General features: G+C 44.5%; 1 protein-coding gene across 3 annotated transcripts; it reads right to left on the reverse strand.

The window, feature by feature from the left end:
- Positions 1–1,407: 1,407 nt before the first annotated feature.
- LOC310707021 (uncharacterized protein) lies at positions 1,408–24,410 on the reverse strand. 3 transcript variants are annotated; one of them, XM_083503589.1, is made up of 6 exons: positions 24,171–24,410; positions 24,027–24,074; positions 11,585–11,718; positions 6,913–7,014; positions 3,719–3,833; positions 1,408–1,924 (listed from the first exon to the last, which is right to left on the reverse strand). In XM_083503589.1, the coding sequence occupies exons 1-6, from the start codon at positions 24,393–24,395 to the stop codon at positions 1,823–1,825; spliced, it is 726 nt and encodes a 241-aa protein (XP_083359715.1). In that variant the 5' UTR covers positions 24,396–24,410; the 3' UTR covers positions 1,408–1,822. The 3 variants fall into 3 exon arrangements, with proteins under 3 accessions (XP_083359715.1, XP_083359714.1, XP_083359716.1); XM_083503588.1 differs by having other exon boundaries at positions 11,585–11,727; XM_083503590.1 differs by lacking the exon at positions 24,027–24,074 and having other exon boundaries at positions 11,585–11,727.
- Between the last annotated feature and the right edge of the window lie 487 nt (positions 24,411–24,897).

Consider the following 24,897-nt stretch of genomic DNA (forward strand, 5'->3'; position numbering starts at 1 on the left):
TGTGGCATGATGTCAGTTCAATGTTCAAATTCCTGTTTTGAAGCTAATTCTTGTTTTTGAAGCAAGAGTGTGCCCTACAAAGAAACACTGATTCTTTGCTTTTAGAATCTGATTGCTAAAAAGGGCCTTGCAAGAGCCCCAGCAGCAGCAAACTGGTCGAGGAGGCCTGAAAGGTGTCTTCTAAAAGTTCTGTGTCTTTTTGAACGTTTTCCTGGCAAACTTTTGTCAGTGTTGTCATTACTGTCATTCAATTCCCATCATCCAAGTGCTGGTGCATAGGTAGCCAAAACCCACTTATAAGAGATTGGTATTTGCAGAGTTGGGGAAGCCGTGAGGTGGCAGAAATATAAAACACAAAATAAAAAAAACCCTTTTGAGGGGGGGAAGGCTCAGGGAAGACTGATGATCCCTGCAGCCTAAGATGGCCTAAGGATGCCAGCCCCAGCTCCTACAACTTTTAAGTGGGGCTTGGAGATTCATTTCTTTTCCATAGCTTTCAATGTGAAGTCATAAATACGGTAGTGGCTGTTTGTTGAGTTATGACCAAGTTTTCTTAATGTCTCTTTTAATTTTCTTGTAATTAATTACATGTTAAAGTTTTTTATCAGTCAAATTTATATTAAAAAAAAACCATAGTAAGCCACTTTATAATCCACAAATTCCTTAAGTACATAATCTTTCTGAACTACAAGCTTTCTGTCTACCCATGTTAGTTTCCTATCTTCCTCCAAGGAGCTTAAGGGGAAACATATAGGTTTTTAGGTATTTTATTTTTAGGGATTTTCTTGTCAAACGTGCAAGCCCCCTCTGCAGTCTGAACTGGTAAATATAGGTCACTGGAACATACTATTGTGTTAACACCAGCATTTTCAAGTTTTGTCCTGATAAACTTTATTGAATACAGGTGGCGACAAGAGCCCCTGCGCACATTGGCCGAGCACACGTAAGCCCACCCTGCCCCCATTCCATTCTCAGAGTCCACTATATCTTATGACCAGCATCAGAAAGTAAAAGCCCCCCCCCTAATTTAAGTCTGTATTTCTTCAAGCAGAGGACCAAACCTCATAAGGACCTTCAGAGGCTTCATGCAACCAAAGACAATGGTACACTGTAAGAAATCAGTATGTATGCCATTAAGACATTGTCAAAAGCTACCAGCCAAAAGAGCTCAAGAGTGTTATCAACTTCAGATGCCAATTCTACCATATATCCATATAAAGCTTGAAAGAATGACACTAGGGAGAAAAGAACCAACTGTAAATGGGCGTAATACTAATATCAGCAGTCTGTGGCAATGCAGTCTCTGATGTACGTGGATGAAAGTAGAGGAGAGAGATGGCTGGATCCGTAAATGGGATGTGTGCAGAATGCATCACGCTCAAACATACGTCGAAGGAAATAATGCAATTAGATTTGGAACATCAGTTTTATTTTTCAAGTCTTTTAAGATCTCCAATTTTCATTAGATATTTTACAGTGCAAGTGTTAAAAAGGATGGCCAGCATACCCTTCTGTCAACTTTCCAAATTCCCTTTTACAAAACAAAAAAACCCTCTCTTTTAGTATAAAAGTCAGACTTGAATCACTTGAACGTACATATTTCAAAACAAGCAATTCAGGTAGTTATCCAGCAACAACCCCATATCAATATTTATTTTAAAAGTATGAAAACAGTAGTGACCCAGCACTAGCCTACATTTTAAATAGAAAAAAGTTATCCATAGCCAACTTCTTAAAAAACAACCAAAGCAAATGCCACCTCCTGGGTGAGTTGAAGATTGGTCAGAGTCCAGCAGTGACCTTCAATTGGCAACTCTTGCGACTAATCCTGCAGTCCGTAAGTGACCAGACCCCACATCAAAATAGCAAGCAGCGCGGCTGGCCACCATTTCTGGCGCACGCAGTTCAGAGGGACCCAAAGAATCTGTTTAGGAAAAGAATAAACAAACTGATTAAATACCACAAGAAATAGAGAATGAGAGCAGGGAAAAAATCACCTGCGGTAGTTCGAGGGTGGCTGACCTGCAGCCCTGGTTTTGTACTCCAATTCCCCTCAGCCTCATAACAAAGGCATTTTTGTTTAAGAAGGCTTCCCCGGAAGTGTGTCCCAGTCATTTACAAAATATTAATTGCACAACTATAGGAATGCTTTTATCGCTTGCAGGAATGCTTTGAATGCTTTTTTGAATCTGCTTGTTTTGCACGTTATCTTCTCAACACTGTGCACGGCTTTGATTCCCTCAGGCTGTGGAGTGGTTTATCAATTTGTAAAATAAATGATGGGAGTTGGGAGTCCAGCAACGTGGGCATCATGTACTTCGTCAGCTGCACCAGTCCAGAATTAAGGAGCAGCAAAATGTTTGTTCTTCACATCTTGGGATTCTCTCCCACATGAAAAGCTCCCTGTTTGCGCAATGCTAGTGCTGCTTAAAATAATAATAATAATAATAATAATAATAATAATAATAATAATAATAATAATAATAATAATAGGAAATGCCTTTGTTAGGACCAACCAATCTACCAAGTGTAGTTTGGATGGAAGCGTTCCCAAGCTTAACTGAAAGGTAAAGCCTTTGCTCTTCTTCACTGCTGGGGGCAAGGGCACAAAGTGAAGAGTGAGGAAATTCTCAGGGACGATTCACACCCCGGCCAGTACCTCTTTAATCTTCTACCCTCAGGCAGGAGATATAGAAGTATAATCAGGCTAAAAAACAGTTTCTATCTGTGGGCTGTTAGGCTGCTGAATGGAAAATAATATAGTGCAACTGACTTTCGGGGGTTGGTGTGTTGTGCGACAAGCACACAGAGTGCAATGAGATTCAGTGTTGGGGAGGGAGGCTCGGTTAATTTCATTGTACACAGGTTGTACATTGACAAGAAAGGTATTATGATGATGGTGATGGTCTTAGGCAGTGCTGCGATGGACATCACCCATAACCCCTTCAAGAACCACTCCTAGCTTCACAAATAAGAGTTTAACTTTTCTAAAAAGGTGAATATAGAAAGCCTACAATCATCATTATTTTTTGCTGCCTTGGAAATTTAGGGAAAGCGGAGGAGGAAAAGAGTAATTAGTTAATGCAGGATCTGCCAGCACAAAGCATAACACATCAGGTTGGATTTTGTACCCATTGAGACTGATGTGAAAAGACAGCCATGACTTAAGTCCTGTTGATTTTAATGAGAATTGGAGTGCAAGATTGTACCCCTATCTGGCAGGAGCTCTCATTGAACTCAGTGGGGCTTACTTCTCAGTAAGCATATCAGAACAGACTGCCTCTCTGGATCCAACCCATAAATCCTGTTTTGCACTAATTTGGGGGTTACAGGGAAGCACACTTTTTTCTGGCATTCACTGGCAACGGTCTATGCATTTATATAGAGGTCATCCTGATTTGCTCTTACTGTAATAGTTCTCAAGGAAACACAAGCAAAATTGGGCAGGAACCTAATAGCAGCATAAGCCACAAACCTTTATAGTTCAGTTCTATGAAAACCATCAGGCCAAAGCACAAAAGTGGGCTGAACTGCAGGCTGACAATGCAATTCTATTTAACTTGGGAGTGAGTGCCATTGAACTAAATGGAGTTCAGCTTACAAGGAGACGAGCATAGGACTGCACTGCAAGATTCCAAATTCCCTTTTACTACCTTTTTTTCTTCTTTCCAGCCCCTCAAGTCGAAAAATTGCAAATGCAAAATAATATGCAATTTACCCAGTTACAGTCGAGAATCTTCTTTCTCCAGCCACTGTTCAAAAAACTCCCAAAGGCTTTCAAAATACTTCTAAAATTACTCCAGATACAAGTGTGAAAAACGTTGGCTGCTATCCTATTGAGAAACAAAATAGTTGGGAGAATTAGAATTTAGTTTAAAATTAAACAGGCATTATGGAAATGAATCCTGAGCTCCAAATCAAGCATTAAATGCTTCTAATCAAACAAGCAGGGACATGGGTGGCGCTGTGGTCTAAACCACAGTGCCTAGGGCTTGCCGATCAGAAGGTTGGCGGTTCAAATCCCCGCGACGGGGTGAGCTCCCGTTACTCGGTCCCTGCTCCTGCCAACCTAGCAGTTTGAAAGCACATCAAGTGCAAGTAGATAAATAGGTACCGCTGTGGCAGGAAGGTAAATGGCGTTTCCGTGCGCTGCTCTGGTTCTCCAGAAGTGGCTTAGTCATGCTGGCCACATGACCCGGAAGCTGTCTGCGGACAAATGCTGGCTCCCTCGGCCTATAGAGTGAGATGAGCGTGCAACCCCAGAGTCATCCACGACTGGACTTAATGGTCAGGGGTCCCTTTACCTTTACTTAAACAAGCCAATCGGAAACTGACTTTGGAAAGTGTGACTTCCCATTTCTTCCCTCTCTGAAGCAAATGACTTTTTGAAGCTGTTTTATTTGTGAAGGCTGCCACTGACATTCTCAGTTCACTTTGCAGAGTGAATCTTGGATTCTGTTTCTTGATTGTAAACTAGACTACAAAGGAATGATGGGAGCTGGCCAGACTAGAAGTCACATAACATTAAATACATCCTTGGTGGTCTCAGCAGGTACAAATAAGAATTTAATCCTTTTTCCCTTCTGCAAAATCAAAATCCCTCCTCTGGAGGTGATACTGGCATTGTGAGGAACACACACACACACACACACACACACACACACACACACACACACACCCCTCGGTGCAAAGAGAAGGGATATTCCTCAGGACTTCTGCAGGGGCAGAAAGGCTTAACCTGTCTTCTGTGACTCCATAATGATCCCTTATAATGATCTTTTCCAGGTTGGTACTATAAGCCATTGAAAACAGAACTGCACATTAAATGCAAAGTTACATTTAATGTCACATATAGTTTGGCCATAGATATGCAGCATAGACAATACAAATATCTACATTTAAATTCACAGTTTCTTACAAGTCAAACCTGTGCCAAATGTGAGCACATGGATGATTCAGCTTTGCAGACAATCAAACAAAAATCGGCGGCCAAGAATTGTAGTTGTCTACAATGTCTATAAGCCACCTGGTGGCTTCAATGTGAATGTAACAGCAGCGCTTCGTCAGATGAAAAGGACTCTCTAGTCCAGCATCCTGATCTTGCAAAGGCCAACGAGATGCCTATTAGAAGCCTATCTAGAAGCAGGACTCTCCCCTTCGTGACACACACGGCCTCCGATTCTGCAGGCGTCATAGTTATAATGACAAGCAGCCATTCATAGCTTTATCTTCCATGATTTTCTTCAGTTACCTTTTAAAGCCATCCTAGCTTCTGGTCGAGTTGCGGGTGGCGCTGTGGTCTAAACCACAGAGCCTAGGGCTCGCCGATCAGAAGATCGGCGGTTCGGATCCCCACAATGGGGTGAGCGCCCGTTGCTCGGTCCTGCTCCTGCCAACCTAGCAGTTCGAAAGCACGTCAAAGTGCAAGTAGATAAATAGGTACCGCTCCAGCGGGAAGGTAAACGATGTTTCTGTGCGCTGCTCTGGTTCACCAGAAGGGGCTTAGTCTCATTGGCCACATGACCCTGAAGCTGTCTGTGGACAAACGCCGGCTCCTTCGGCCAATAAAGCAAGATGAGCGCTGCAACCCCAGAGTTGTCCGCGACTGGACTTAGCGGTCAGGGGTACCTTAACCTAGCGTCTGGTAACAAATTCCATAGATTAACAATGCTCTGCACAAAGAAGTACTCACTTTTTGTGTGCCCTTAATTTTTTAACGTTCAGCTTTATTGGACAAACCCAGGTCTAGTATTATGAGGGAGGGATAAAAACTATGCTCACTTCCTCCACACCAGGGATGCATAATGTTCTTTGATGTCCTCCCTTTACTCCTTGCCCTTTTTTAAGCTTAAAAGCCCCACCACTGTAGCATCTGCTCCTAGGGGAATTGCTCCAGTACCTTCATCTGGAGGTACTGGAACCCTTTTATGAACCTTTTCCAGTTCTACAACATCCTTTTTGAGGTGCAGCAACCAGAAATGCTTTCAAGCCACATACAGTTATATAAAAACATCGTGATATTGGCAGTTTTATTTTCAAACTCTTTTCTAATTATCCCTTACATGGCATCCACATTTTTCACAGCAGATGCACACTGGATCAGGCATGGGCAAACTCGGCCCTCCGGATGTTTTGGGACTACAACACCCATCATCCCTAGCTAACAGGACCAGTGGTCAGGGATGATGGGAATTGTAGTCCCAAAACATCTGGAGGGCCGAGTTTGCCTATGCCTGCACTGGATCAACATTTTCACTGTGATCCACCAGAATCCAAAGATCACTTTCCTGCTCAGTCACCTCCAGCATCAGACCCCGTTAGTATTTTTTGCCTCGATGTGGACTAATTTACACTTGCTTACACGGAATCACACTTGCCATTTTAATACCTAGTTTGCAGAGATCCCTCTGAAGTTTCTCTCAATTCATTTAGTTTTTACAGCCCTAAGCAACTGGGTATTATAAGCAAACTGCAGATCATTTATGAACAAGTTAAAAGCACATTAAATAATGGGCATGACAGGAACTCACACAATAATTATTTGCTCTGCACCCTGGTCAAGTGGGCACCTGGGCACCATGAGGACTCTCCTAGGCACTGAGGCAAAGAGGCAATTTATTCCCTTCTGAGGGATTAAAGGTGGTAGGATGGAACATAACACTTGCAATTTCAGGGTGGGTAGCTTATTTTTTATGTTCCTCTACATTTAAAGATGAAACACACAATGCAAATAAAAAGTAGCAACACTTACAAAGAAAGTTTATTGCCTTGTCCACACCTTGCCATGCACATTTTCTACTTGCAGAGAGGTTTCGTTTGTTTGTATGAACTGGTGAGCATTTTAAAAGCACTTGCTATTGAAAGAAGCATTTCAGAAACAGAATACAGAAAACCCCCCTAGGCAGACCTTACCCCTTTGCAAGATGAAGCAGTGAATCCTCCCGTTTCCCTGTGTACATCCGGTTACACTCGTCCCCTATCATTGCAAGCTGGAGTCCAACTTGGGTTGCAGCCCTGGAAATGTTGAACACACATGAAGATGATCCTTCATTACAGATCTGTCCCAATGCTGAACAAATTAACAGGCAAACAGACAACGTAACTGATAAAGGACTGAACACAGATAATGCATAAGCAGCTTGTGGTTGCCCTCTCAAAAATGATATAAGGGAGTTGAAAAAGAATTAAAATGGTCGAGAGGTTGGAGCAGCTTCCCTATGAGGAACAGCTAAATGTTGGGACTAGTGTTTTTTTTACAAAGGAACAGCGATGGGAGACATATACCTGATGGAACTCATTACCATCTGATGGGGTGATGGCCGCTAGCTTAGATGACTTTAAGTGGCTATACTCACTATATGAAATGTTCACATGCTCTGGTTACTGCTTGGAATTGAATGCTAGATCAAATGGACTTTTGACCTGATCAAGCAAGGCAGTTCTTGAGATTCTTATGTATCTACAAAGGAGCAATTTTTCAAAATAATAATAGTAAATAAATAAATGTTTTTTTAAACCTCTAGGTTGCTGCGATTCTTCCACCCCTTGAAGTCCAATAAGCCACCATTAGGCTATTCTACGTATGGGCAACTCCCCACTTAGGCAGGCGTTATGTTCCATGCATAATAATAATAATAATAATAATAATAATAATAATAATAATTTATTATTTATTATTTATACCCCGCCCATCTGGCTGGGTATCCCCAGCCACTCTGGACGGCTTCCAACAGAATATTAAAATACAATAGTCTATTAAACTTTAAAAGCTTCCCTAAACAAGGCTGCCTTCAGATGTCTTCTAAAAGTCTGGTAGTTGTTTTTCTCTTTGACATCTGGTGGGAGAGCGTTCCACAGGGACGTGAAATGTGTGTAACTGGGGAGCTCTGTTTTCTGTCCCCCTCCCCACTTTTGTTTGGGTGATCTAAGGGGCAAGAGAGGCCCCCTTCCTTCCCTCCTTGCCCGCAATCTCGCCAGGAAGAGCAGGGGAGCCACACAGCAGAGCCTCCGGCCAGGAGCGGCTTACTGCCCATCTGCTGTTGAGCAGAGAGCTCCCGCGTGCCATTTTGCAAGCGACAGCTCTTTTAATGCATTCTAAATCTTCTCTTTACCTTGAACATTCTCCTTCATCTGGTAGATATAGAAGGGGTTCTTCCCAGGGGAGCTGCTACCCCCCAGAGCACCGTGACCCCAGAGAGGCTGGAGAAGCCGCACAGTGGGGGTGGGGGTGGCAGTGTGCAAGCCAACGCCAGAGTCCTAAACTACAGAAAAAATCATCTTTGGCTTCTGGGGAACAAGCCACGAGGACTCTCCAGCTCTCTGCTGCCGTTTCCAGATTTGAATAGATTTATTTATCGGGATGGGTGGGTGGGTGCCTGTATTTATTTAGAAGGTTTACATATCCTCCCTTTCAGCTACATGTTTTTTTTTAAAAAAATATTTATTAAAGATTTTAAACATTAAATTCACATATAACACCCTCACCCAAATACAACAAACAAAGAACAACAGAAAAAAACAAAAAGGATAACATATAATAACAAACACACCCCAAAATCAAATGTCCAACATCCATCTTTTCTTCAGCTTTTGGACTTCCTCACATCTCCCATTCCTGCGTTCCCAGTTATAGAATTATAAACAGCAATTTATCACCTTATTTCAACTCTTATTTTGTAGTTTTCAAATATTATGTCCCCGACTTTAAACATTTTTATCAAATAGTTAAATACTTAATTTAGACATAATGTTATTCCAGCTACATGGTCCCCAAGATAAATAAAAACATATACAATAAAATATAGCAACATCACAATTAAATACAGAACAACTGCCTCTAACTGTCCGACCCCTTGAAACATCATTACAACATTGCCACCATGTAAGGCTTTCACAAAACGCTGGCAGGGCCAAACCATGGCGGTTTCAGTAGGGATGTGTCTATGCTTTGATTCTGTGGTGGAAAAACTGGCACATAATGTGGAAACCAGCCTCCTGGTTTCTAGTCTGTATTTACTACTCTGTGAAGCTAGGTTTGAAAATGTGCAGGCAACAGCCACTAAAATCTAAATAGCCACTGGGATGGCTGAGGGACAAGGGCTGAGGTAGGGCTGCAGTACCTTATGACAAATTCTGCATACGACCTTAATTTGCATAACTAAGGGATAATTAAGGGATACAGAGTTTGGATTGTCAGGTCAGGATTTGATCCCCCACCCCTACCCCAAACCCCCCCCATACAAATCCAATTCTGCTGTAGATCAGAATTCTCTTGCGGGAGGGAAAGCAATGTGCTAATTTGATTAGGTCTTATCAATCACGTAACCTAAAAAGATTCTTTGATGCTTGCTGAAGATAACAATGTGAATTATTAAGGGTTTGCTGTTATTTCTAAAGGGAAAGCTTAATAGAAGCAGTGCCTTTGTGTCCTTATTGCAGAGTAGTCAATGTGACTGTCTGTTGCCGCTAACACATGTCCTACGGCAGATGGGCATATGATGTGGCCTGACCCTGTGTCAGATCACCAGCACATCTTGCTCACAATTGCTTCCTCTGACTGATAACAATTCGCCAGGGTCTCAAGAAAAATCATTTCAACTGTGAATTCTAAGAGTTGAATCTGGGACTAGACGTGGGTCTTCCTCACCATAAAGACCTAATGAATTTATTGCAGTATTTTGTTGTATTAGAGCAAAGTATTTGATAGGTGCCCAATAAGCATTTGGATTCGCACAGAATTTGTCTGATAATGGGGACAGGAGCCCAGCAAAGCTTATGCCACAAAACATTTGTCAGACTGCAATCCGAAACTGAATATAAGCCCTATTTACAGTCACGGGAAAAAGAAAGTGCACCCTCTTTGAATTCTGTGGTTTTACATATTGGGACATAACAGCCATCATTTGTTGCTTAGCAGGTCTTAAAATTAAGTCAATACAACCTCAGATGAACAACAACACATGACATATTACGCTGTGTCATCATTTATTTAACAGCAAGTTAAATGTTAAAGTTCATGACAGTACAATTAGAAAAAGATTGAACAAGTACAGTGGTACCTCGGGTTACAGACGCTTCAGGTTACAGATGCTTCAGGTTACAGACTCCGCTAACCCAGAAATAGTACCTCGGGTTAAGAATTTTGCTTCAGGATGAGAACAGAAATTGTGCTCTGGTGGTGCAGCGGCAGCAGCAGGAGGCCCCATTATCTAAAGTGGTACCTCAGGTTAAGAACAGTTTCAGGTTAAGAACAGACCTGTGGAACGAATTAAGTTCTTAACCCAAGGTACCACTGTATGGTTTGTTTGGAAGGGTTTCCAGGAGAAAGCCTCGTCTCTCTAAAAAGAACATGGCAGCATGGCTTTGGTTTGCAAAGTTGTATCTGAACAAACCATGAGACTTCTGCAGCAATGTCCTTTGGACAGATGAGACCAAAGTGGAGATGTTTGGCCATAATGCACAGTGCCATGTTTGGTGAAAACCAAACACGGCATATCACCACAAACACCTCATACCAAACTGTCAAGCACGGTGGTGGAAGGGTGATGATTTGGCCTTGTTTTGCAGCCACAGGACCTGGGAACCTTGCAGTCATTGAGTCGACCATGAACTCCTCTGTATACCAAAGTATCCTACAGCCAAATGTGTGACTATCTGCTCAACAGCTGAAGCTTGGCTGGAATTGGGTCATGCAACAGGACAATGATCCCAAGCACACCAAGCAAATCTACAACAGAATGGCCGACAAAGAAAAGAATCAAGGGGTTGCAATGGCCCAGTCAAAGTCCAGACCCAATTGAAATGCTGCGCGGGACCTTAAGAGAGCGATGCATAAACAAATGCCAGCAAACTTCAATGAACTGAAGGTGCAATGCTGTAAAGAAGAATGGGCCAAAATTCTCCCAAAGTAACATGCACTGGATTCCACCGTTAGTCTTTAAGACAGGCTAGTAAATGACCACTTGCCCATGGCAAGAATTGCCTACGAGTATGTGAAGTATGCAAGTTTTTTGTAAATTGGAGAACAGTGCTGCTTTCCTCTTTGTTCTGTTTCATGTGGGCAGATGGACTAAAAACATTTTGGGGAACTCAATTGCAAGGCTACATCTTTGGTGTGTCACAGGGTTTTGTAGTCTTTATATTCTTATGCCAAGGTGTGGTAAAATTTAACAGGCAGTCACTAGAAAAATAAGGGGCACATCTTTGAAATAAGTGTGTTTTGCTGTTGAGTTATTCCAAGCTTCCAAACAAAAATACAGTTTTAATGAGAGAGACTTTTATGCACTGATCAGTAGGTTAAGTAGCTTTAAAAGACAAGGTATCTAGAGAACGCAGCGAAGATGACTTTGTCAGCTGCTCTTTGCAACAGCTGGGCTTCTTAAGAATGACTGTTATTTGTGACCTGGAGACGGGAAAGACTGCTAGATATTTCATGATGAGGTCTAGATAACGCAGATCATCAGAAATGATAACACTGGATTTTCACTCTACTCATCTAACATGTATTGTAAGAACTGACCTCATACAAGCTTAAAAACCAAACAGTTACCAGAAGGAAAAGCAGAGTGTTAATACCATGTGATACCTGATATTCATCTCCATTTGCTCTGCGATGTCTACAGATCTGTTGTGACTGTTCTCTTCTGCATTGGCATTGTTGTGGCTGGAGAGAAGGAAGTGTCTGGAGTTTTGTCCCATTCGGGCCATGGCTTCTTCTAGCTGTAGAAGCTGTAATAAAATTAAACATAATCTTTTCATATTGGTTAACAATGCCTTCGGCACACAGCTACAGCTAAAACGAACAAACATTTTTGTCTGAATACAAGGCAGGTACAGTATCTAGCATTTAAGGTTAGACTCTGCAGCAGAACCCAAAGAATGTGTTAATGATAGTGGTTAGTTTCTTTGGGCTGGATTCAACTAACTACTTGTGCTCATGGGAGCCAGAGTGAGTCCTACTAGTGAATGGTGCTCCCCTCCCCTTTCCTACCCCTGTACCTTCTCCAAGTTGGCTGGGGGGCTTGGAAGAACCCCACAAACAGTGGATAGGGGCGGTCGCTCCATCAGACCAAGCAGAAATGCCTGCACTTGCAGAGCGATCTCCTTAGCGCTATTGTTAATTCCACCCATTAACTGCATATTTCAGTTTTGCAAAACGAATAATCTTTTCAGGCATCCTTAGCTGTTGCTTGGCAGTTACCATTGACAGAGTGAGTGTTCTGTGGGTCTCTGGTAAGACAGTTTGCTTGTCGCTTTAACTGTTTTGCCAGGCGTACACCTCTTCTTTTCCAGAGGCTAAATTCAGCCCCCTTCTCGACACTTTTGTCTTTTCGTTGCTAAAGCTTTTTGTTGACAGAATGGCTGACCTGAATAACACCCTATATGAGGAACCATTTGAGACGCATCTGTGCTGCTGGCAACACAAAACCAACAGGTCGTTCATATCACGCAGCTGAAATCAGCTTGAAGACATCTGCTGCAACAAGCTTGCTCTTAAATATATCCAAAGAACCACCCAAATTCCAGTGGCAACCCAGAATAAACTGGTAAACTGAGCTCTGGACTTCAAGAGTGCATCCGTGCTACAGCATCTGCTTATCTGTGTCTAGCTAGTTCCTCAGTCTGAGCAATCTGCTCTAGTTTGAAGACACTGCCCAGGTGGCATCTTCACCTCTGCTTGACTTGATGACAATTGTGTCCTTTGGCTCCATTGCTTCTTGTCTGTTGCAGCAGACCAAGGGAGAGGAGGTCCGAATCTTCTTGGGATCAGCCTCAGTGATCAAATTCTTCTATTTTCGAAGGCCAGGGTAAAAAGGTGCAACTTCAGCAACCTATGGAAGCTAGATGCTTGCCATCACCATTAAGGCCCCCTCACAAGCCACCCGCATCGAATCTCTGGGACACTGGGTCACAGAGCGGTGGCATATTTTATCGTTTCTGATATCAAGTTAGACTTTAACTTAGGCCTCTAATTTTCTACAAGGCAAAGAGCCATTTTTGCAGCCTTGTTCCCATGGCACATTGGCTCCTACTTTGCAATGTGGTCAAAAAGCTCAGCTCAAAACAATGAGCTCCACTCCACTCCACTCCACTCCAGCTTTGTTAGACACTACAGTGGTGCCCCGCAAGACGAATGCCTTGCAAGACGGAAAACTCACTAGACGAAAGAGTTTTCCGTTTTGGAGGTGCTTCGCAAAACGAATTTCCTATGGGCTTGCTTCGCAAGACGACAATGTCTTGCGAGTTCCTGCTGGGTTTTTTCCCTTCCCCCCCTTTTTCTAAGCCGCTAAGCCGCTTATCAGCTGATCCGATCAGCAGATAAGCCGCTAAAAGCCGCTAATAGCGCTAATCCTTCAATGGGCTTGCTTTGCAAGACGAAAAAACCGCTAGACGAAGAGAATCACAGAACGGATTCTTTTCATCTTGCGAGGCACCACTGTAGTTTGCTTATAGCAGCAAACCAACTTTTGGTTTGTTTCCTCCCAGACACGCTAAAGAAAGGAAAGGGGAAGCAGCAGGCAGCTCTACGTTGCTCATTCACATTAAATCCCTTCAAACTATGGTTTAACATGTTCTGCAAAACGGGCCAGTTAGAGTGTTGGCCTAGCATCTGTGAGACCAGGGTTCAAATTCACTCACCCATTCTCCCATGCCGTTCTTTTTCATAGTGATTTTTTTATAATTCCCTTAAGTGTGTTATTTATTTATTTATGATGTGCGGGTGAGAATATTCTGAAACTCTTGTGGGAACATTTTAAAAACGTGTTTAAAACAAGAGCAGAAATGTCTGTATTTGTACAAAGCCAAAACTGTTTTCTGAAAAGGACTGAGAATAAGCCCACGTGCCTAAGAAATCAGACATGCAAACAAGTCATACAACATCAGGGCAAAACTGCAAAGCGCAACATATGCCAGCTCACACCTGTTATGGTAATATAACTCTCCCTTTGGCTAATAAACCAACACAGATATTTGCTTATGCAGTCCAGAATTCAGCTGCAAGTTAGCATGCTGTTTTTCCAGCCAACTTGTTTAAAATGATAAAGCAAGGATCAAAGATGCAGATTTATGATTCCAAGGTGGCCAGGTGGCCCGGTTTAAATGAATGCTGATAGCATGGAAGATAAATGCTTTATTTGCTTCTGGAATTAAGTCAAACTGTGTTGTCCCCCGTCCCCCCGTCCCCCGCATTTTTGGAAGGAGGCCTAAACTGGTGCCCCATGATCAATGAGGGTGGAACAGTTTAGCATGCAGAGAAGTGACGCAGCTCGTGGCTCTGTATAATCGAGACAGCCCCCAGTTCTGATCTCACCTCAGCCGGCGACTGAAAAAAAGGACCTTAGAAACACCACTATTCTCTCAGCTGCAAGAAGCAGCTAATAAAGCTGCTCAAATATATTGGGTAGCTGTGAGAACTATGAAGATAATATACGTGACGGGCTTCAAGCACTTTAAATGCATATATCATATCAGTAAGTATATGATTCTTAGGTTTGGTAACAGTAAAGCTATAGAACAAGAACTAATATTGGCCATGTTGCAGGCAAAGCCTCTCGTGGAACCAAGCCAGGCATGTCGGAAAAATGACTTGCATGCTTGAAAATGGATTAATTCTTCTCTTACTAAAGACACCCTTCAGAGTGAGAGCACCCTAAGTCCAGGCTCGTCGAGCACAACTGAATTCCACTTGTCTACATTACTTTTCAGATAACTGTCTGGTGAGATCACTTCTGTATCTGGCGGATGCTATCAAAATATTCAGCACAGCATGATGGATGTATACACCAGAAAATCAAAGGCAGGGCACTTTCCCTTTTTTTTAGTTTGGAGTGCCACAGATAAGTGTACCCACTTACATTGTCATCACTAGCATTGTTTTCAAAGGGGCTTCAGAGCTGCTCTGGAGGAGGGAGCTATGGGTTCAGAAGCATCAGTTAACAGGCATATTCCACAGGTAGTCCTATACAAGCTTGGAAGCCTGAACTGTTTATATTTAAGAACTTTCCTCCAATGCTCTTGCTCAAAAAAGGGAACTCCCAGAAGGGGATTCCCCATTGCAGACCCCTACACCCCCCCGAAAATCTTCTCCTGAGGGTTGGGAGAACCCGATTAGGTAGCTTTGCTCTCACAATGCAGTCTCCATCCAACCCTCCCCATGCAATTACCTCTCCTTCTGCAGCTTGCCCATGCCACATGGCAGACCTCTTCCTAAAAGTCTTGTGCAGCGGAGAGGAGGAGGAGAAAATTCCCCTTGTGTAAACATCATCGAAGGACTGCCACATTGGATATTGACTGACTTATTTATGGGGCATGCTTTTTGTACTAAAATGGTCCCTGCTCCCAGATTTACAACGTAGAAATGCATGACATAAGAGGAAAGAGGAAGCGGAGGGAAGAGGAGGGAAAGAGCAAGCTCAACTTACAGTTCTTATTGCACAGTTAGTTAGGTTCCGGTTGCCTTGTGCTTGATAAAGAGCAGCCCCTCCCTAGAAGCACTCCCCAGCCCTACCCACATCCATCAGATCCAGGTAGAGCTGGTGACAACATACAATCCAAAGGACATTCCTTCACTCCAGACAGGTGACTTGATGGCAGTCAGAGACCAACTTAAGTTTCCTAGCATCCCAGAGTCATTTCTTTTTCCCAAAAAGGCATAGTTTGCGAGTCATTGCAGAAGGCAACTCACTCCTCCCAAACTAGGTACATCTGAATCCCAAAACAGATGCTGAATCCTGCAGAGACTGCAGTGCCTTGTGTCCTCATGTCCTGGAGGTGGGAAGATGGCCTGCTTTGGATGGGATTGCTCTCCCCTGGAAGGAGCAGGTCCACAGTCTGGGACTGCTCCTGGATTCATCACTGTTGCTGGAGGCTCAGTTAGCCTCAGTGGCTAGGAATGCCTAATCCCTGCTCCGGATGGTTTGCCAGCTATGGCCCCGTTGGGCAGCGGTGGCTTGGCCACTGCATCCCATGTTCTGCTAACTTCCAGAAGGGATGGACTGCAATGCGCTTCACATGGGGCTGCCCTGCAAGACGACTCAGCAATTTCAATTCCTCCAAATTTTATTTGTTTATTAAATTTATATGCCGCCCTTCATTCGAGGGCAGTTTACAGTACAGTCGTACCTCGGCTTCCGAATGCCTTGGGAGTCGAACGCTCTGGCTCCCAAACGATGACAAACCGGAGACGAGTGTTCCGGTTTTCGAATGTTCTTTTCAAAGCTGAAAGTCTGAGGGGGCTTCCGATTGGATGAAGGAGCTTCCTGCAGCCAATCAGAAGCCCCACTTTGGAAGTCGAACGTTTCGGAAGTCGAACGGGCTTCCGGAACGGATTCTGTTCAACTTCCGAGGTACGACTGTATTAAAATCACAAAAATACACAAGAACAAATGAAACATTCACCCCCACACAAGCAGGAAGCCAGCACAGAAAAGGCCTGTTTGTTCTCATGTTGCCACCCTTCCCACAGAGGTGCGTCAGCTTTTGGAGAAAGCTGAAGATGTACCTGCTCACCCTGGCTTTTGACACTTCAGGTGTATATTTTTAGGACCTACCTTATTTTTGTGGTTTTCAGTTGTGTTAAACTGTTTTTTTATATTGTTAATTAATAATCCAACCTCTCTTCCAGGTTTGTCCAGAACAAATAAAAATACAAACAGTGCTTAAGTTCACTGGCCTCCCCCCACCCGCAAAACCACACATACCTGAGCTATTAACTGACATTTAGCAAGTTTTAAGTAATGACAGAAAGGTATTTCCATTTTGCCCTTTTGACCGAGTGAGTATTATTTGGTCATGTGTCTTCACAAACCACAAATTTTAATGGGGAACAGACTGAGTGGCTGTTTGCATATGTGGTCCAGGGCATATGCTGCCGTTCCAAAAACATGATACCATCACCCGTTTAGCAAATACAACCCCATTTCATTTCAGAAGGATGCCTTTTTTGAATAAATGCGGTGGGAAATGTATGGAGCTTCATGTTAAAAGCACATAACACTTGCTCCACATTTCTAAGCAATCGCTGTGTTAGTGCCGCACCAACCACTCTTGAAACTCCGTGGCTGCTGAAAACATGTTTGTCCAGGCAAGCCTACCCAGACATATAGAAGGCTGACATGGGCTTTAACCTAGTTTTCAGCTTGTCATTGATTTTAATTATTTTTAAATGCTTTAAATAGTTGCTTTTAATTGTTTTTCACTGTTAATGTTACTCTATTCTGTTTGCATGCCACTTTGTGAGACTTTATTACAATGAAGCATTATACAAATCTTGTGAGATTAAACATAATTAAACATTCCAAATATTATTACTCTCTAGGTACTTTCTGTACAACAGCAAAACCATAAAATCTCAGATGGGGGGGGGGAACATGATCTTCTCCCCCACCCCCAGTTAGCTCCCTAAGGGGTCACAAACAGTAATTGTCTCATCCCTTCCGTGTGCCATTTCCTGTGACAAATCAACCTCAATGACCTTGAAACACTGTTTATATTTAAAACAATTCCTAACACAGCTTGAATAACTCTCAGGCAGATTTTCTTCTGCAATGAACATTCATGCATTCCCTCATTTTTTTTATCTCATCCTTGCTCTGCAATACTACTCTGGCTGACATCGGAAATTGGTTCCTGCCTGCTTATTATGTGTAGTCCATTCCAATGCATATTTCATTCAGACGTTTCACTGTGCTATTTTGAAGTTCCATGGGACTGCAGCTTTAGGCTGCAATCCTGTGAACACTTGCCAGTAAATAAGCACCACTGAACTCAGCAGGACATACCTCTGAATAGATGACACAAGACTGCACTAACAGAGGGTTGCAATTGACATGTGAAGTGCCCCTCACTTCTGTCTACAGCAGGGGTCGGCAACTTACGGCCCATGGGCCACAAGCGGCCCATGGGGGGTCGTTTTACCGGCCCATAGACCCTCCTCCTGCAGCCAATGGGAAGCTGCGCACGCCTCCTCTGCGCCAGAAGGGGTGCCAGAAATAGCGTTTGTGCATGCATGCGCACACACTCTGGTCCACCGCGCCGTCTGCAGGACCGGGATTCGGCCCAAGCCACAAAAACTTTGCCGACCCCTGGTCTACAGCTTGGGCAGAAACCACCTTCTTGACCTCTGGACCCCACTGTCAGTCTCACCTGCTTGGTCCACCGGAGCCTGACTTGGCATACAGAGGCAGTCCCTGACTTCCCGAGGGTCTGAGACCCACTACTCTTATGCATTTGTTGAATTGATACCCGCAGGTCTCAGGGTGGTTCAGAGAATAAAATCAGAATATAAAACCACAAAATGCAGAATCAAAATAAAAAAACCACCCACATCAAATACACCCATTTGAAAAGGGCATAGGATGGGGCTGCGCATGGCTACCCCTTACTTGGTTTAGCTGGCCACTCCAAGCCGTTTCCCGGGATTGTGGCCGCTGTCGCCTGCTGGCATCTTCTAGGAGCCACGGGAGAGAGCTGAGTGCAGGGTGGGGGACCAAAGGTGAACAAACTACCCCCGAAGGAGCAGGGTGTGTCCCCCCACCAGAGGTACTACCCCTCGTCTAACACCCCATACACCCCAAGGGGGGTTCTTACACTGCCTCAAGGCACTATTTAGAGGGGAGGGAGGACCCTGCCCCCATATTTCCCATCCTGAATGTTACGCAGCATCCATATTTCCAGATATCTCATTGGTTTTACACCCAGTATAAAGCATATTCTTATAAACAGTTACACTGGCCTGTGTAACAGGCACGCATGCTGAAATGCACAAATTCTTGCATTCAGAAAGAAAGTTGCATGACCTGACATGGGAGGAGAAACATGGAAGGCAAGTGAAACAAGGAGTATGAAACCACCTGTTATTTGCAAGGCTGGTCTAATCTATTTACTGAGCTTCACTAAGAGTGACTTCCACCTAACTATGGTGAAGTGCTATTTACTCTTAAGTCACGTGAATATATTCATTTTTATTTCCTGGTTGACTAACACTGGAAGCAAGTAAACATATTTCCCTCAGCAGAAAACATTTTCAGATTGGGACCAACTAACTTCTGTATTTTCTGGAACTATTCTATTCTATGGGGGGGGGGGGCAAAGACAAGCTCAGCGATAGAGTGTGTTGCTTACTGAAGGTCCCAGATTCCAACTGGCGAGATCTCTGGCAGCAGAAAAGGATCTCTTCCTGAGAACTTACAAATTATACATTTGAAGCCCATTTCCCCCTTCAAAGAATGCTGGACACTGTAGAATCATAGAATCATAGAGTTGGAAGAGACCACAAGGGCCATCGAGTCCAACCCCCTGCCAAGTTTGTCAAGAGCTGCTGGGAATTGTATCTAGGAAGGGTTAACTACAGCAATCAGAATTCTCTGAGGGCCTTTAAAGGTACTGTGTGTACACAGCCTAGATGGACCAACTGCCCTCCTCAGCGTGAGACAACTCTTTATAAACTTCTATGCCTTCTGAGATGTGCTACAACACTTAAGACAGACCAAATACTTCAGAGCAAGCGGTCTCTTATACAGAGAGTTTTTGACAATAACTTTCATTTCCATGATTTCCCCCCCTAATTCATAAATGCAATGACTAAGTCTCACTAAAGGTAAAGGTACCCCTGCCCGTATGGGCCAGTCGTGTCCGACTCTAGGGTTGTGCGCCAATCTCACTTAAGAGGCCGGGGGCCAGCACTGTCCGGAGACACTTCCGGGTCATGTGGCCAGTGTGACGAAGCTGCTCTGGCAAGCCAGCGCAGCACACGGAAGCGCCGTTTACCTTCCCGCTATAAAGTGGTACCTATTTATCTACTTGCACTTGGGGGTGCTTTCGAACTCATAGGTGGGCAGGAGCTGGGACCGAAAGACGGGAGCTCACCCCACCGCGGGGATTCGAACCGCCAATGATACAATTGGCAAGTCCTAGGTGCTGAGGTTTTACCCACAGCGCCACGCTAGTCTCACTAAAAGAGCACTACTAACAGCGCCTTGGTCTTATCTGGATTGAGCTTCAGTCTGTTGGCTCTCATCCATTCCATTACTGAGGCAAGACACTGGTCCAGCACTTCCACTGCCTCACCTGCAGATGTAAAGGAGAAATAGAGCTGAGTGCCATCACAATATTCCTGGCAATGTACTTCAAAACTGTGGATGACCCCACTCAGTAATTTCATGTAGAGGACCCTGAGGACCCCCACATTAAGGCTCCACGGGGCTGAAAAACACTCCCTTAAGCATCACCTTCTGGGAACGACCATCCCACTGCAAAGTGGAGCTACTGATCCCTAATTTAGAGAGCCACTCCAGAACGATACCATGGTTGATGGTATCAAAAGCCACTAAAGAGCCACTCTCTCCTCACAGAGGAATCATACAGGGTAATCATACAGGGTGACCCAAACAGTTTCTATGCCAAAACCAAGCCTAAACCCTCCAAGAGCGCAAGGAGGAAGCCTCTTGGGCACCTGGGGCGGCGGGGGCAGGGCGGGCCACCCATAGGGAAGGCATGGAGTATGGGGTGCCCTTAGGGAGGGACGGGACACGCGGGGCCTCAGCCGCCCTACAGCTGGGGGGGGCAGCGGGCGGACAGCACAGAGCCTGTGGGTGCTGAGACACGTGGCTCGTGCATGCTGCAGGCCCTGCAGTGTGCCACCCACCATTTTGTCACACACACCCCGTCAGGGTGGCACCCGGGGCAGACTGCACCCCCCCTTCTTATGCCCCTGGATCTGGTTTACAACCACCCACTCAAGTACATTGTCCAAGAAGGGGAGACTGGCAACTGGCCGGGAGTTAGATTTTCCGAGTCCAGGGATGGTTTCTTGAGGAGTAGTTTTAGCACTGCCTCCTTCAAGCACCCCCCCCACCTCGTTTCAAGGAGGCATAATTTCCCTTACAAACGCTTAAGTCTGACTCCTATTTGTTCTTTCAGTAGCTTGATGTTTCTGCTTTGATGCTGGCGCAAATACTGATTATACTTTATAATCAAATGCCATGCCCTAATTAACAGGTTGGGTTTGTTCTTTTTATTTCTGTTATCTCCGTTCTCAACTTGTTCAATGTGTCTCGTCTTCCGTTCTTTCTCATTCCAACTGCACATGTGCTTCACTGTTTCACTCCAGTTCCTAATAAGACGGAACAGGTGGTTGTGCATGAAGCCTCACGCTATAATGAAAACAGAAGCCCCAGTCGGTTCAGCCCCAAAGTCCATCTAAGGCAAGCATAGCATTGCTAACAGTGGCAACTTAGATGCCCTCCCTGCAGAAACTCATAGGCACAGGAACACAGGTTAGCTAGCTCCTATGTACCAGGTTATGTCATTGGTCCATTGAGCTCAGTATTGTCTACACCAGGAACCTCTGAACCTCTGGGGTCTGGGGGCATAGCAAAATACCCATTCCACGCAAGAAAAACTGGCAATGCTTACTACTCCTCGCCCCCCCCAAAAAAACTTCTCAATTTTGAAAAATCAGGAAGGGCAGGGAAACTTGATGGGCACCAAAGGGTCTGTGACAGGGGCTTTCCAGGATTTCAGACCTGTGATCTTCAAATACAGTCTTCCCTCCAACTATACAGGAAGGCAACATCCCTTCCGCATTGATTGTCCCCAGAATACCAACCATGGTGATTCAGGTGACATAGAACTTTGGGTCTGGGGCTTCCTCTGGAGTATTCAGCAATGGGGAATTACTTAGGAGTGTTCTGAAAAAATGGAATTGAGACACACATTTCAGTCGCAATTTAACTCTTAGGAACCTGCCGGGGAGTCCTGGCCTCGTGCACCTCCTCCCTCCACTGCACACAGAACGTACAGAAGAAATGCCTCCCTAAATCAGGTTCCATGTAGCCCAGCCCTGCTTATCCTGAAAGTAACCAGAGAGAAGGTTGGATGTTTGCAGCCAATCATGAAGACAACATACAACCTTGTCATTTTCTCCAGTATCCGGTGGTAGCCTATGGAGGTTTCATTCATGGCCTGCCAATCACTGCTAAGAAATCCATCCTTCATTAGTATTGTCTAATAATCCACTGGTCTTCAATTGGTGGATCAAAGCCCACTAGTGCATTGTGGCCTGATCCAAGATGGGTTGTAACAGGGAAAAGACCATCATGCAAAGAAGATTTAAGAAATGGGTCCCCAAATGCATGTTTGGGTTAAAAGTGGGTCCCGGGCCTGAAAAGGTTGAAGATACCTGGTCTAATCCTTCTAAAATGTCATTTAAGCTAGGGGCCATAATCACATCTGTAGAAGTATCTCCCACTTTAGGTATTGTTTTGTACATGTGTTGTACATGGACTAGAAGATGGCAGGAGAAGAAGTGCAGAAACTTGAGACCACCTCTCAATCTTGCTAACTGCCCTGTCCCAAGATGAGAGCATTCTGAAGGGAAGTGCTTTAAGAACGGCTGCTTTAAGAATTCATCTTGAGAAGGAGAGTTTGCAATCTGCACTTTGCATTCTGAAAAGGGCCTAAAGATGTACACACTCTACCCTCAAAACACACTCGTCATTTCCCTCAAATAATTCTCGGCACAGTAAATTATCCCTCACAGAGTTACCAGTTTCAGCAACCCTTCACAAACTACAGTGCCCAAAATTATTTGGGGGAAAGAATGTGCTTTGAATGTACTTTAAAGGTCGAGTGTGTACAGAGCCTATATCTACATTTTCTAATTCTACAAATATGGAAAAGAAGTGGGAGGATGGGAGAGGACTAGACTAGTGGTGAGGCTTGATAAAGCAATTACAACTGATCTTTGGAGACAAGGAAAATACCGATGACCCAAGACTTTCTGGTGCCTGAGGAATAAAATCCAAGTAGTGCCCCAATGATGGTAAAAATAGTACAGTACTATTATAATTGGCAATTGCCACCCTTTAATAGCAATAATATGCTATCTGATATTATTCTGATTCTGATTCTGCATAAGGATAATGCTGCACTGGCCATGGAAGAGTTTGCCTGCGTTTTTTAAGCTTTCAAAATTTAGAGATGCTGCAAACTGAACGTTCATCTTAATATGCTGATTTGCTTAGTTCCAAATCTTCTTTACATTAAAAGAGAAGGGTTTGCTTTTGGAAAACCTGCTACCCTGGTTTTCTTTTCACAACAGCAAAACACAAACTGCTAGCTGAAATATGAACAAATACGTTGTTGTCAGACTCTAAGACAAGAGCAGACCAAAATAAGAAGAGCAGGTGAAATTGCAGGAGGTTTCACTATTAGAGGGAGTCGACATACAGCCTTCTCACAAGAGTGTTCTTCTTCCTGTTTTTCATCCAACAAGTGCAAGTGCAATCCAGGAAATAAGAACAGGGCCTGCACGCCACAATTTGCCTCCAGGGCAGACTATCGTGTTTGGCTATTCTCTCTAGGCCAAATGGCGTCCGTCTGGAGCGGAGCAAAGCTCCTCCACAGCCAGGGAGAGACTGTTTGCCTTTGAAGCATGTAACATTTGTAGAACACTAACAAACAAGCCTTAGGGGTTGAATTGTATTGTTAATTGTATACATTTTGATCTATCTGATCTTATTATTTATACGTTAATTTGAATATTAACCAAGAAAAGGCATTTTGCTTTAATGGCACCTGGCACAGCAGACCTGAGCCTGCAAGAGGCATTCCCTCCTTTCCTGAGGCAGAAAGAAGAATTCCTCTTCTAAAATGGCACCTGCCAGAAATGTTGTTGTTTTAGAAAGAATCACCATCTTTTACAAATTCTGCCGGCCAATTAATCAGGATGCCCTCTTAGTTGAAAAAGAGGAAATAATTCATATTAGGGATGAAGTCTGAATTTGCTTTTTGTTTAATTCAGTGGTGACCTTTCTGTGTAACATTAAATAAAGTTACGCTCCGAGGAAGCTCTGAGTTGGAGCCCAAACTGAGCAGGTTAATCCAGTTTAGGTGTTCAGTTAACCCATCTGAACTATTACCACTCGCTGATCCCCTTTGCAGACCATTTCCTGCAGAAGCCCCCGGGATCGAAGCAGCAGAGGGATCTGCCCCGATGGGCGCCCCCCGAGTCTTTTCCAGCCTACCTCGCTTTCCCCTCGCGCACCTTTCCTCCAGCCGAAGCGACAGCTGCCCTGCAGACGGACGAGAAGAGGCGTGAGCAAAGGATCGAGGCCATGGCGGGCGGGAGCAGCGGGGAAAGGAAGAAAGCGCCTAAAAGGCTCACTTACCGCAGCGTCACTTGCGCGCACTGGATCCTCCGCTCCAGCCCAGGCGCTTCCCCACCTCCTCGGCCCCGGAGAGCCGCCCTGCCCGGCCTCCCGGGGGCGGAGGGAAGCTCTCCCGTCCCGCCCAGCCTCGGCTCCGGAGGCTCGTGGAAAGCGAGGAGGCGCCGCCGCCAAGTGCCCCGAAGTTGGGTCTCCCGGGAGCGGAGCAAGAAACTTGCCACGCGCCATGCCTTGCCCTCCAAGGACGCCACATAAAGGACGGGGGGACGACGACCCTCTTTAACTACAAACCCCGAAATATGGGGGGGCCTCCAAACGGGTGCCAAAGTTTTGCCGGCGCTTGCAGCGTGAACCCCACGTTTTGCAGCAGCCGCTCCCAAACTGAGTAGCTGATGCATCAAACCCGGTTAACACCCCGAAATCCAATATTGGGAGTAGATCCCAAATCTCGGGGTTCATAGTTTGTGAGGCTGGAAAAATGAAAAGAAAAGAAGGGGGACGTGTGTACAGTGCAGCCAAAATAAGGGATTTTAGTCAACCAGTTAAAAGGGACCAGATAATTTTGGAGAGCAGCGCCAGTTTTTAGCCCTTCGTTTCCAGAGGTTGCTGCTCAAGACACCAGCCGATGAAACACTGCAATTAGATAACTTTTAGAAAACCACTTTTCGTGCAAAACGAAGTCCAAGCTACGAAGATGCTGCTGCAGTTCTGTATCTTTTCTCTCGTGCTC

Source organism: Podarcis liolepis (genome assembly GCF_965112155.1).
Source record: "Podarcis liolepis genome assembly, chromosome: 5".
Taxonomy (NCBI): Eukaryota; Metazoa; Chordata; class Lepidosauria; order Squamata; family Lacertidae; genus Podarcis; species Podarcis liolepis.